At 39.6% G+C, this 14,377-nt stretch overlaps 1 protein-coding gene across 1 annotated transcript; it reads left to right on the forward strand.

Moving 5' to 3' along the window:
• Window positions 1–3,868: 3,868 nt before the first annotated feature.
• On the forward strand, window positions 3,869–7,158 carry LOC122060836 (subtilisin-like protease SBT4.3). Its single transcript, XM_042623926.1, has 9 exons — window positions 3,869–3,963; window positions 4,064–4,155; window positions 4,241–4,478; window positions 4,588–5,107; window positions 5,434–5,531; window positions 5,615–5,857; window positions 5,946–6,057; window positions 6,292–6,505; window positions 6,621–7,158. The coding sequence occupies exons 1-9, from the start codon at window positions 3,881–3,883 to the stop codon at window positions 7,142–7,144; spliced, it is 2,124 nt and encodes a 707-aa protein (XP_042479860.1). The 5' UTR covers window positions 3,869–3,880; the 3' UTR covers window positions 7,145–7,158.
• The last annotated feature ends 7,219 nt before the right edge of the window (window positions 7,159–14,377 follow it).

A 14,377-nucleotide genomic window follows, 5' to 3' on the forward strand; every position in this document is an offset into this window, starting at 1 on the left:
GAGATCTCAGTCACAATGTAGTGAAAATCCCATAATCCATTGCTGAAGAAAAATAAGTCTAAGTGAGAAAAGAAGAGTTAGAACCCAAAAAATTAGAGAAAAACAGAGAGCTCTGTCACACCTTATATCTGTTCCACACCAGCACATTTCATTTTCCTTGTTATCAGCTTATTTCAGATTTAAGTGATTAGGAATTTAATGAAGAGTTTCCATGTAACTTTGACAGACAAATGAATCATAGTTTTTCTAGACAGCTCTTAAATTGTGGACTCACTGCATGAAGATGGAGTCCTAGATTTTTGCTTCTATTTTCCTCTTCTTATTTCTATATTCAATTTTTTCTGCAACCATCCATAACCTGTGAACAATGGCCACCATTAACAGCACATAAACCTTGCAAATTATCAACCACTGCGTCTAATCTCAAGCCCATACCATTTCTTAACAATTCCCACCAGCTAATTACTATATAAACCACATAAACCCATCTGATTGCAAGGAAACAACAAAGAAACATGTAAACATATCAGGAATACCCCTTGTGCTGAAGCAAGCTTCAAAAGGCTTCACGGACGCCACTCACTTCTTCCCATCCTTCTTTGCCAATTCAACATAAGAGTCAATGAAGGCCTTATAGATGGAGGACTGAAGAGTGGTGTAACCGTGTAAGGCACCATTGTGCTTATCATGGTGCAAGAGGGATTTTGATTCAACGGGACGGGTACGTCACAATAGGAGGGCCAGTCACGAAGTAAATCCCCCCCCCCCCCCACTTTGTAGTGGTTGAAGAAGGCATACATAGAGAAAAAATGTTACGATAAGAACCACCACCAATGCCATGCTTGGTGGAGAGAAGGAGTTGGAGGGGCATTGCGTTTTAGCTTCTTGAGAGGGCAAGCATTCCTTTAGCTCCAGCAGCTTGATTTTCAAGTAGGACTGGTTTCAGAGCAACTGATAGGGAATCGGTTAATATAGGCAAGAGGGCCTAGGGTGGAATCCGTTAAGCACCAACTTCTCCCCTGCGATGGGTGATTTCCCTTTAGAAGAAAGTTCGAGCGAATATAGCGAATATAGAAACGTAGATTTACTTCTAAGCGGTGCTTTCCCTCAATGGGATATTTTTTTGGAGATTAATGATTTTGAGAGAATCGAGGGTACTAAAAAAATAAAGATGAAGAGAAATGATAAAGAGTGCATGCACTTATATAATAGTATGATATATATACTTCTTTTTTTTTTTTTTGGGTAAAATATTGGTATATATTGATACTTTTATCAATTATTGAATGTAATTAAATGTAAATTATTTTCTAAATTATTGATGATTTAATAAACTATATTAAAGTTTCTATATCTATGACAATTAAGGATCGTTTTAAGCTTTATTGGTGCATTGTCGGTTTAAGACCCAATTACCGCTCAATTAGCCCAATTAAGAGAAGTTCAATTAAAGTCTAAAACTCGATTGATCCCAAACAAGACCCTGGGCTGAGATTTCAACCAAATGAGTTTTTTGGATTAAGAATTTCAGGCCCAATGCCAAGTTGGACTGGGCCTGGGCTGAGAATTATAATTGCTACTTATAGAAAAAGTTTTACAAAAATTATTTCGTTTTTCACAATCTACATATATACAAAATCGTCTTCGACCTCTCCAATGCATCAAAATAAGTAACCAAGTAGCCAATAGTACTAGATTAGGTTGGGTTGGACTAAGCTCGATCCAATCAGGATCCATTAGGGTTGGGTTGGGCCCAGGCTGAGATATGACTTAGAGCTAGGCTGGGCTTGGGTTGAATGAAAAGACTTTAGGGGTTGGACTAGGTTTTTAACAACCCTAATTTGCATCACATATTTCTCGGCTTTCAACTCACTTAAGGGAACTTTACTAAAAAAAAGAAAATATTCACTTAGTTAAAGAATTTTAGTGTAGGCATGTTTAAAAGCCGGTTTAGACTTAAATAAGTCCGTAGCCTGGTTAAGGTCGTTTAATGTAGCCCGATAAAGTCTAACATCGACTAGTCCGATTATAAACAGTAGCATGCCCCCTGAAGTTAGAACTGTTTACTTAAACTGGCATTCACGATGCAAGATTTACAAATGATCAAGCCTGGCTAAGCCCCATCGATTGACACCATTATCTAATAAGATCATGAGGGGCACCCCTTCCCCAGTGGTTCGAGCTCCCAACCTTCGAGTTGTAAAACAGCTCCTCAGATCCTTAGGATCATTTAAACTACTTCAAATCTCCCATGCTGATCCTAGGGACCACAGATGCCACAGATGCAATCATGTGCCGTGCGTTCCCCGCAACGTTGAAGCAGGGAGCCACAGTTAACTGGTTCTTCTACCTTCCTCCAAGGTGTATCCACAACAGCACGCCCAGAATTTTAATTTGATACAGTAGTGAAATCAGATATGGCCAGCTTTCAGTTCCCATAAAAAAAAGAAAAAGGCATATTATAAGAGAGAACGGGATCCAGCTCTATCCTAGAGAGAGAGAGAGAGAGAGAGAGTAGTTATTCGTCTCTAATTATGGGTAATTAATCATATTTGGAAACAGATTTAATTTATTTATTTTTGGTAAGAAGAGAATTTTAATTTGGTCCATATATCTGCTTAATACATTCCAGCCCGTAGTGATCTGATGAAAATGACAGCAATAGTTAGCTTAATTGAAGCCAGATAAATATACGACCTTATAGTGTTACCATTTCCAGACTTTAGTTATATAGCACAAGAGATATTGCTTCTCTCTGTTATACAATATATATATAAAGATCACAACAGTTACAAAGTCCTAATAACTAATCTCCAATGGCTAACTCGTGTAGCTTGATCAGCACTCATTCATGGCTAATCACTCTCCTGATTGTCGCCTCGGCCTCTCTCAATGGTGTTCTTGTCATTGCTGATAATGAGAAGAAGGCAAGCTATTATCTATCTTAGTCATTCTTTTTTCTTTTTGAAAGAACCCATAATTATTTTTGTTTCTCGGGTGTGGTGGGGGTTGGGGGCTAAGAATGTAACCTTAAATCATTTTATTTTAGATTTGGGAAAAAGAACTGTGTTGAGGAACTCCTGTGTGTTTATCTCTCTACTCCCTTTGTGGAAATATATCCCTACCACTTGTTTGGAGGAGGAGAGAGACACAGGGAGTGCTGACCTAGGCCATTCTCTCTGTTCATTTGTATGGAGAGATATTTGAGGAGATTGACAAGCTTTTTATGTTCCTACTAGCAGATCTGGTCTTCTATCAGTTCTGAGCTGCAGCAGCAAGCCCTTTCAATTTCTCTTCAATTCATGGCTTATTAGGCTGATGTAGTCCTTGCCCACCCCCCCCCCCTCCTCTTGTATCTTCTTTGTTTTTGTTTGGGATCTTTTCACAGCTTGGTGTTGTGTAAGTCTTTTTCCTCCTTGGTTTTAATAAAATTTTATATAACAAAAAAGAAAAGGTAAAACTTTTCATGACATGTTTGTTTTATCACTTTGGTAAATGTTGTTTTGTTTAGTTTTCATTTTGCGTACTTAGAATTTCTAGACTACTAAGTTGGATCCTATATCTATATTCATTTATTTTTTAAATAATATTATGTTTTAAGATCTTGAAATATGTGGGGGTGAGGAAGCATGTAACCACTAAAAGGGTTTGTGTATGTTACCATCTAAAATTTGTGTACAATTCCACACCATCATCCAACCATAAGTTCTGACAAGAAGAATGATCTTAATATAGATGGTATAGTTCAGCATTTCACTTTGAATAAAGCCAGTTACTAGCAAAAACAAAGTCAGGAAATATTTACATCTAATTCTGAGTATCTCTTACTGATGATGATATGCTGAGCATCTTATGTTTGGCACAGGTTTATATTGTATATATGGGTGCACTATCAAATGCTGAGGATGGCTACTCCATAGAAACTGTCCATTTGAACATCTTAGAACAAGTCCTTGAGAGAAGGTATGAATAAATGTTTTCTGGTTTTCCATATTTGGTTTAACTCTACATAATTTGGATTTACCTTGATAGCAAATTTTCATGTTTAATTTTTCTGTTGCAGCTCAGCTAGAGAATCCTTAGTTTGCAGCTATAAAAACAGTTTTAATGGATTTGCAGCTAAGCTCACAGAACAAGAGCAAAGAAAGCTAAGAGGTACTTCTATCTCCCTTTCTATTTAATTATTTGTAATAGACAAAGTTTGAAAAGTAAAATCATGTTACCCTACACAAAATTGCAGGCATGAAAGGTGTAGTCTCTGTATTTCCAAGTAGAACCCTTAAACTTCACACAACAAGATCATGGGATTTCTTGGGCTTCCCAACCACTGTAAGAAGAGTGCCTACCATTGAGAGTAATGTCATTGTTGGCATGATTGACAGTGGAATCTGGCCTGAATCTGAGAGCTTCACTGATAACGGGTTTAGTCCTCCTCCGAGCAAATGGAAGGGTGCTTGCCAAAACATGACCTGTAACAAGTAAGAACTCTCTTCAAACAATTCTCTCTTCTCTACATAAGATTCCTTCAAGAAAGTGAAAAGAAGGTGATGATTGATTTCAACATTTCTTTGAATGTTAAAAATACAGTAAGATTATTGGGGCACGATTTTATAATGGCGAGAATAACTATGAAGACAAGGAAGAGAAGTCCCCTCGTGATATTGAAGGACATGGAACACACACTGCTTCTACTGTAGCAGGTGTTGAAGTTAAAAATACAAGCCTTTTTGGCATTGCTAAAGGGACAGTAAGAGGAGCTGTTCCCTCTGCAAGGATAGCTGTCTACAAAGTCTGCTGGAATTTTGGTTGCTCTGACCATGATATCCTGTCTGCATTTGATGATGCAATTAAAGATGGTGTTGATATCTTATCAGTTTCCCTTGGGGGTTCATCTGCTATAGTTTTCAATGAAGATCCTATTGCAATTGGAGCATTCCATGCAATGGAGAAAGGCATCCTTACATCTGTGTCTGCTGGAAATGAAGGACCAGAAATGGTTAGTATCAAAAATCTTGCCCCATGGATGTTAACTGTAGCAGCAAGCAACACAGATCGTAGGATCATAAGCAAAGTCAGAACAGGCAATCAGATTACCAAGGTGGTGATGGTGAGAATGCTTTTTCTTCACTATTATGACTCATAAGGTTCCTTACTATGATTTCATGTTAATTATCTTAACTATATTTATATTTTTTTTTTGGGTAATGAGTAAATTATTTAACTGAATCCTATCTAATATGCTTATAATATCTCTTTATGGATAAATTTTTTGAAGGATAAGCCATTAAATACTCTAGAATAATCCTTTGTTCAGCTGCCAGGGAGTTTTCAGTTGTGAATTTTATTTATTTATTTTTATGGATAATAAGTTGTGTTTATTACTTACCATTTCCATTGTATATGTTGTCAGTATTAATGTCCTTTGATAATCAGGGACATGCTATCAACACTTTCCAAACTAAGAAAAATGCATCCCAAATTATATATGGAGGTGATCATGCTGCACATAACTCTAGCAGTGTAGAAGCAAGGTAAAAGCCATATCATTGATGCCATTTTTTTACCTTTTCTCTCTTTGAGTTTGTAATGAATATGGTTTTCTTTCTTCATTCAGGGCATGTAATGCTGGTTCTTTGGACAAAGATTCAGTGAAAGGGAAAATTGTCTTCTGCGACATGGCCAATAGTGGTGTCGGGCCCTTCCTTGCTGATGCTCAAGGAATGGTGATGGTAGATGATGTTGGATCTGATGATACACCCTTCTCTTATCCTTTACCCGCAACGGCTATCAGCATTGCTGATGGCAAAAAATTAAAGCAATATTTGAATACTACTAGGTCACATGAGAGATATGCACTGTTAATTATATAATTCCAATTTTGTGCCTCGACATTTTAGCAGAAGTGAGTTTGTGTTAATGGGGTCAATATTTCGACTTTCTTGCAGAAACCCCAAGGCGAAGATCTACAAAAGTCAATCAATTCGTGATCCTAAAGCTCCGGTTGTGCTTTCATTCTCTTCTAGAGGACCGAACCCAATTTCACCAAATATCCTCAAGGTACTTCCAACTTTACATAATAAATTGTACTAAAAGTACTAAGATTCATCCAATGGGGGAGTGCAAACGGGTATCCAACAGCATGCACGTAAGGGCAAGGGGTCATTTCAGTCAACCAAGTGAGAGGGTGTAGGGAGCAGTACCGATTAGCTTTCTTTTTCCATATATATATATATATAGATTTACTTAAGCAGCATCAAGGTCTTTTTTTTCTTTTCTTTTTTTGTATTGCAGCCAGACTTAAGTGCCCCGGGTGTAACCATCTTAGCTGCATGGTCTCCGAAAGCCACAATTTCAGGTTCCACAGTCGACAAGCGCTCCTCAATGTACAACATTATATCTGGAACATCCATGTCTTGCCCACATGCAACTGGTGCTGCTGCCTATGCCAAAACATTTCATCCCTCATGGTCTCCTGCTGCTATTAAATCTGCTCTCATGACAACAGGTGATTTTCCCATTTTCCCATTTTCCCCTACTAAGAGTTAAAAAGTACTTGAAGTTTCAAAACTAAGTTTAAGTATTTAATTCACTCAATTCTTTTTCCTGTTTGAATCTTACAGCTTCTCCCATTAATGCCTCCTATCATAAAGAAGCGGAATTGGCTTATGGTGCTGGTCAAATTGATCCACTGAAGGCTGTCCATCCAGGTCTTGTGTATGATACCTTGAAAGCTGACTATATACAAGTGTTGTGCAACTTGGGTTATAAACCTGATGATATTAAGATCATTGCTGGAGAGAATGTTACTTGTGTGAAGGAAAATGGTACAGATGCTGTTTTAAACTATCCTTCTTTGGGTGCTTCTGTTTCTCCCGAAGAACTCATCGATCGATATTTCCCAAGGACAGTTACGAATGTCGGATTACCAAATTCTACATACAAGGCGACAATTGGGCCACAAAAACTAGTAAATGTTACTGTTAAACCTAATGTTCTATATTTCAAGTCGGTGTATGAGAAGAAGCAGTTCACTGTACATGTCACAGGGCCAGGGATTGGCAAAGATAAAATCATCTCTACATGGGTGTTGTGGTCTGATGGGAAACATAATGTAAGAACTCCTATTGTCATCTGGAGCTATTAGAAATTATGGATCTTTCTTAGAAAATGTAAAGGAGAATCAGTTAAGATTCATGTGACCACGTCAAAAATATCTCTTCAATTAATGCAATACCTCAATTCAATAACTCCTGGTTTGATTGCAGGAGTCTCTTCTTTTGATTTAGTTTCTTGAAGTAGCTTGTAATAGGAGAAGATGACACAGTGTCCCTCGATGACAAAGGGTCTACGGCATTGTTCGATGCAAGCTACTTCAAGAAACTATCTGAACAGAAGGGCCTCCACCCTTGCTCTGTTTCTACACCCCCCCCCCCCCCCCCCCCCCACCCCCACCTCTGCTCTGTTTTTCCAATCTCATGTTGCTCTGTTTCTGCATCCCCACCCCTGTTCTGTTTTTCTAACCCCATCTGCTATCTTGCATGATCTCATTACATTAAGAACTTTGTTGATTGCGGGATTGATCATTTTGTTCTATATTTATTGGATTAACATTTTATAGTTACACAATGGGGGACAAAGTTCAGTTCCATCAATGATAATGGAAGGAGAGTTCGGATGTAGTAATTTACCTCAGGTCTCTTGATTGGAAGTCCTTCGGAGGTGACCACATGGAAAACTCCAGTGCATCCTTTCAATGCCTTGTCGAAGCTGCCTTCCTGAGCGTCAATCACTCGCTTGCTTCTGGTGGGTCTAACAAGTGCTTTATCTTCTTGAGATTAGCTGCAAAAAAAAGTTAAATTTAGGATGAATTAAGGATGGTCTGTTCTGAGATATCTTCCCAGGATTATCCTTCAAATTTAGTTAGAAATTGAAGTAACTTAAGCTAGGATAGTCGCAATGGGATAAAGAAAAGAAAAAAGAATTGAACTTTGAAGACGAGAGAGAGAGAGAGAGAGAGAGGCTGTACCGGTGAAATGATGGGTCGGGTAGCAGTGACTGGAGCTGTTGGTTATGTTGGATTCAGTGCTTGTCATTGTTAGACATAAACCACCGTAGTGTGTCTTATAGAGCTGTAGATACATATTATCAAAGCTCATGTGACAAAATGTAACTACATGTAACAACCCACATGAGAGTGTTAAGTGCTAAGGGTCTTAACCATCACCTGTGTATATATCTTAGCACTTAACACTCTCATGTGGGTTGTTACATGTAGTTATATGTAATCTTCTGATCAGTGAATATATTAAAAACCATTCTTCTACATGGTATCAGCGCTTTTCTTGCTCTAGCGAGCTTTGTTTTCAAGATTCTGGTTCTTTTTTTTCTTTTTTTTTTTCTTTCTTTTCAAGATTCTGGTGTTCTTGTGCTCAACGTTAATGGCGTCTTTGCTGGCTGACACCAGTTCCCTTTCCGAAGGTTCTCCGGCCTCACCTCTTGTAGCTCCAAACGTTTCTCCCCAACTTTCGTTAAAACTAACCAACTCCAATTATCTTCTATGGCGAGCTCAGTTCTTACCTCTACTCAGAGGATATGATCTTTTGGGATATGTGGATGATTCATTTTCAAGACCATCATCCACCTCTGAGAGTGTTGTTTCCCATGTTGTTGGTGCTGCTATAGCCTTTGAGGCTTGGTCGACACTTGCGTGTGTCTTCGCACTGTCCTCAAGAACGAGAATTATAGATTTAAAAGATCGTCTGCCTCCCTTGCAAAAAGGCTCCAGTTCTGTGATAGATTACCTTCTTCAGGTTCGATCTCTTGTGGAAGCTCTTGCGACTATTGATCAACTGCTACATGATGAAGATCTCGTTCTTACTGCCTTACGAGGTCTTAGATCGAAGTTTAAGGACTTCGCTACAACTGTTCTCCTACGCGCCGATCCCATCTCTTTCGTTGAACTCTTAGCCTTACTCCTTAGTTATGAGAGTTTCCTTCAATCATTTATGCTCGATGCATCTTCTCTGACATCCACTGCGAATGTAGCCTTGAATAGGTCATCAAGTACTTTTTCTCGATCTCGTGGGAATCATTCAAATATCTACCATGGCTATCAGTATCGGTCTAATCAGAATTGTCGATACTACAATCAAAATCATGGCAATGGTCGTAACAATGGAGGATCTGGTTCTGGTTATGGTTTTTTTTCCACCACAAAATCAAAATCGTGGCTATGGTTGATCACAGAATTATTCTCCATAGGTTGGCTCTTCCACTGATTTTGGCTCTACAAAGTTTCCTCAATGTGAGCATTCCTCTTCTCCTACATTTACAAATCAACCTCACACTCGTTGTCAAATCTGTAACATTGGTGGTCATAGTGCTATGCATTGCCCTCAATGTTTTAATCAGGCCTGCCTTGGTATGTCAATGACAACAACTTCATCCTATTCTACTTGGTTATTTGATTCTGATTCTAACAACCATTTGACTGCATACATAAGCAATTTGGCCTTGGGCAATCCATACTCTAGTCCTGATCAGATTATTGTCGGGAACGGACAAGTTCTGCCAATCACTCACATTGGTTTTTCAATTGTTCATTCATCTTCTAGTACATTTCAGATGTCAAATATATTGTGTGTCCCTCAGATTCATAGAAATCTAATCTCTGTCCAGAAGTTTGCAGTAGAAAATAAAGTGTATTTTGAGTTTCATCCTCACATCTTCTTTATCAAAGATCAGGTGACCAAGAGGACATTATGTCAAGGCCAGAGTGACAATGGTCTTTATCCAATTCAGCTCTCACCTTCAACGTCTTTACAGTTATTTGCTCTTGCTGGTGTTCGTGCTCCGGCGGTTGATTGGCACAACCGTCTTGGTCATCCTTTCTACAAGATAGTGCGCTCTGTTCTTGCTCGTTCTCAGCTCCCTGTTTCCAACAAACATCCAACTGCTTGTGATGCTTGTCACAAGTAAGAGCCACATATTTTCATTTCAACCTTCTTTTTCAATAAGTTCCTCTCCTTTATGTTAAGTTTGTCTCGAATTCTTTACCCGTTTTGAAGATTGACCTGATCCGACATATTTTGGTGGCGACCCAAATGGAAAATTTTCTGAGATCAGTGATGGGCCGGTGGGGTATGGTTCTACCGGATCGACCGTGACCCGATGGGTCGACCCGTGATTTGGAGTATATATAATGTACTGTTGCTTGTTGAGAAATTCATTGTATTTTGGGGTTTTTCGAGCTAGGGTTTTAGGGCGAGATTTTTCTCGCCGCTGCTAGGGTGTAATTTCTCTTCTGCATAGTGAATCATCTTCTTCTTCGCCCGTGGACGTAGCACACCACCCTGATGTGTGAACCTCGTTAAATCTCTGTGTCGTACGGATTTATTGTCTCTTTATTATTCGTGTTTTTTGGTGTTTGATCTTACACTTTAGAATTGTTACACTGACATTTGGGGGCCAACTCCTATTATGTCTCATGATAAATTTTCACATTACATCATGTTTGTGGACGATTATAGTAGGTACTCTTGGATTTATCCAATAGCTTTTAAATCTAATGTGTTTTCTATTTTCATTTATTTTAAAGCCTATGTTGAGACCTATTTCTCTTTTAAGATAAAAGCTGTTCAAAGTGACTGTGGGGGCGAATTTCAAAAAATAACTCTTTTTCTATGTTCTAATGGGATCTCTCAACGTTTTTCATGTCCTCACACTCAGGCCCAAAATAGGGTGGTTGAGATGAGAGAAAACATCAACACTTAATCGATACTGGTTTAGCCTTGTTATTCCAAGCTCACTTACCTACACAGTTCTGGAGTTATGCTTTTCTTACTACTGCCTATTTGGTTAATCAACTACCCACTCTTCTTGGTCATATTAGTCCTTTAGAACGTCTGTTCAACACTTCTCCCAACTATTCTTTTCTGCGAACTTTTGGATGTTTATGTTACCTATGGCTTCGGCCATATGCTCGTAATAAACTAGAACTCCACTCCAAGCCATGCGTCTTTTTAGGTTATTCACTTAAGCATAAAGGTTACAAGTGTTTTGACCCATCTTCTAACAAACTTTACATTTCTCGTCATGCTCAGTTTGAAGAAACTATTTTCCCATACTCTACTCTCCCTTCTAATTCCTCAAGACATGTGGATGCCTTATCATGGTTGCCTAGTGCTCTGCCTATTATTTTTCCCTGTTCACCCAGGTCTCTCTTATCACAAGGCATTACTGAGACTACTCCAGCGGGCCAGCCCATTTCAGAAACCACTTGTCCATCACTTGGAGTTCAGCCACTCATTCCCACAACTTCACTAAGCCCATCAACTCATACGTCTCATGATCCACCCATTACTTCCAATATGAACTCCATTCCCACATTTGATCCACAAATTGTTTCCACAAGCCCATCAAGCCCATTAACCCATATCACTCAGGATCGATCCACTCCCAATTTTGACTCTACTCACGTACCTGCTCCGCAAACCCGCTCCAGTTCATTGTCTTCCTCACCCTAGCATCAAGATACTTCTTTAGTTCCTCACCATCATATGGTTACACGATCTCGCACAGGGACTTTAAAACCACCATCTCGGTTGAATCTCTCTACAACTAAGTATCTCTTGGCAGATTCAATTGAACCAACCTCAATTTCTCAAGCCATGAAACTTGCTCCGTGGCGACAAGCGATGGAAGAGGAATTTAATGCACTTCTGCAAAATGGAACATGGGGGCTTGTTCCACCTATTGGTTCTCAAAATCCTATCGGGTGTAAGTGGGTATTCAAACTTAAGAGACATTTGGCTGGGTTGATTGAGCGGTATAAAGCTCGTCTTGTAGCTAAAGGTTTTCATCAAAGGCCGGGACTTGACTATAACGAAACATTTAGTCTGGTAATTAAATCCTCTACTATCAGGGTTGTTTTGTCTCTTGCTCTCACACATGATTGGCCACTAAAGCAGCTTGATGTCCGAAATGCTTTTCTCCACGGCACATTATCGGAGACAGTGTTTATGACCCAACCCCCTAGTTTTATTGATAAGGACCACTCTGATCATGTTTGTCTTCTAAAGCGTTCTTTATATGGCCTTAAGTAGGCTCCTCATGCCTGGTACAACAGATTGAGCACGTTTCTCATTTCGCAAGGTTTTCGGTTATCTAAAACTGACACTTTTCTTTTCATATATCAGTCTCAAGGTGTTATCTTGTATTTCTTGGTGTAATGTTGATGACCTTGTGGTCACAGGGGACTCTACCTCTGCAATATGGGCTTTGGTTAAGTCATTGTCAAAGGAATTTGCTCTTAAGGATCTTGGGGACCTTAGCTATTTTCTCGGGGTTGAGGTCTCCTGCACTTCAACTGAATTGTTTCTCTGTCAAAGGAAATCCATTTCAGATTTGCTACATAAAACAAATATGGAGGGTGCAAAGCCTGTTTATACACCTATTTCGTCTACTCCTCTTACTGTGACCACTGGTTCTCTATTATCCGACGGTCATGAATATCGTCCTGTAGTGGGCGCTCTTCAATACTTAACCATCACTCGTCCAGATATTAGCTTTGCTGTTAATAGAGTTTCCTAGTTCATGCATTACCCAACAGATGTTCATTGGGCTATAGTTAAGTGTATCTTACACTATGTGAAGAACACAATCACTGAGGGTCTTCGTTTATGCAAATCACCTCTTCTTCTAAAAGCATACTCATACTCGGATGCCGACTAGGCCGGATGTCCCAATGATCGAATATCGATGACAGGTTATGCAATTTATCTTGGCTCAAACTTGGTTTCCTGGTCTTCAAGAAAGCAACGGATTGTATCATGCTCGTCAACAGAGGCTGAATATTGGGCTATTGCCTTAGTCGCTATAGAACTTGTGTGGTTACGGTCGTTGTTGCATGAGCTTGGAGTCTTTCTCGATGGCCCTCCTGTAGTTTGGTGTGATAATATCAGGGCGACGTACCTAACCGCGAACCTAGTATTTCACACTTAATCGATACATATTGAGATCGATTTTCATTTTGTGAGAGATATGGTTGCTCTTCAACAGCTGATTGTTCGTTATATTCCAAAGTCTGATCAGGTGGCAGATGTTTTTACAGAAGGGTTGTCTAGACTACGGTTTCAGTTTCTTAAAAACAAGCTTCATGTTGGTGACCAACCACTGTGCACATGGGGGCATGTTAGACATAAACCACCGTAGTGTGTCTCAAAGAGCTGTAGATACATATTATCAAAGCTCATGTAACAACCCACGTGAGAGTGTTAAGTACTAAGGGTCTTAACCATCACCTGTGTATATATATATATATATATATGTAATCCTCTGATCAGTGAATATATGAAAAACCATTCTTCTAGAGTCATGAGGTTACTTGAAGATTACAGAGTTCGGACGTGTCGGGCAGCAGTGACTGGAGCTGTTGGTTATGTTGGATCATTGCTTGTCACGAGGCTTCCTGAAGATTACAGAGTTCGGGGTCCCAGTTTAGTACCCAGTTTAGTATCTCTCTCTCTCTCTCTCTGGCCTCTGGAATAGTTGTGCTATTTTCCTATGGTTCCACTTTTATATATTTTAGATTCTGATCTGACCCCTCAATAATGGTTTCGTAGAATTGGGGCAGGGAAGGCAAGATGGAAGTGGAAGTGGGAGTGAAGGTGGAGGTGGAGGTGGAGGTGGGGGATTAAGGGGTAGAGAAAGGGAGGGCGGGAGTAGTTATGAGTTGCGGTGGGAGATCATGACTGGAGATGCTGGAAAGAGAAGGAGGTGAGGGTGGGGATGCAGCCGGTGTGAGGATGGGGTGGGGGTTCCAGTGTGGAGAAACTGTTTTTCATATATTCACAGATCAATCAACCGCCGGAGCACGAACACCGGCAAGAGCAAACGACTGTAAGGATGCTGAAGGTGAGAGGTGAATTGGATAGAGACCATTGTCACTCTGGCCTTGGTATATTGTCCTCTTGGTCACCTGATCTTTGATAAAGAAGATGTGAGGATGAAACTCAAAGTACACTTTATTTTCTACTGCAAACTTCTGGACAGAGATTAGATTTCTATGAATCTGTGGGACACACAATATATTTGACATCTGAAATGTACTAGAAGATGATTGAAAAATTGAAGAACCAATGTGAGTGATTGGCAGACCTTGTCCGTTCCCAACAATAATCTGATCAGGTCCAGAGTATGGATTGCCTAAGGCCAAATTGCTTATGTCTGTAGTCAAATGGTTGTTAGAACCAGAATCAAATAACCAAGTAGAATAGGAAGAAGTTGTTGTCATTGACATACCAAGGAATGCCTGATTAAAACGTTGAGGGCAATGCATAGCACTGTGACCACCAATGTTACAGATTTGACAACAAGT

Source organism: Macadamia integrifolia, chromosome 14 (assembly GCF_013358625.1).
Source record: "Macadamia integrifolia cultivar HAES 741 chromosome 14, SCU_Mint_v3, whole genome shotgun sequence".
Classification (NCBI taxonomy): domain Eukaryota; kingdom Viridiplantae; phylum Streptophyta; class Magnoliopsida; order Proteales; family Proteaceae; genus Macadamia; species Macadamia integrifolia.

What these genes read in the sequence shown, in the direction of transcription:
- LOC122060836 (XM_042623926.1), top strand. Translation starts at nt 3,881, where the DNA reads ATGGGTGCACTATCAAATGCTGAGGATGGCTACTCCATAGAAACTGTC. An exon ending in GAACAAGTCCTTGAGAGAAG is followed by an intron (nt 3,964 to 4,063) that starts GTATGAATAAAT and finishes TTTCTGTTGCAG; the next exon opens with CTCAGCTAGAGAATCCTTAG. An exon ending in TCTAGCAGTGTAGAAGCAAG is followed by an intron (nt 5,532 to 5,614) that starts GTAAAAGCCATA and finishes TTCTTCATTCAG; the next exon opens with GGCATGTAATGCTGGTTCTT.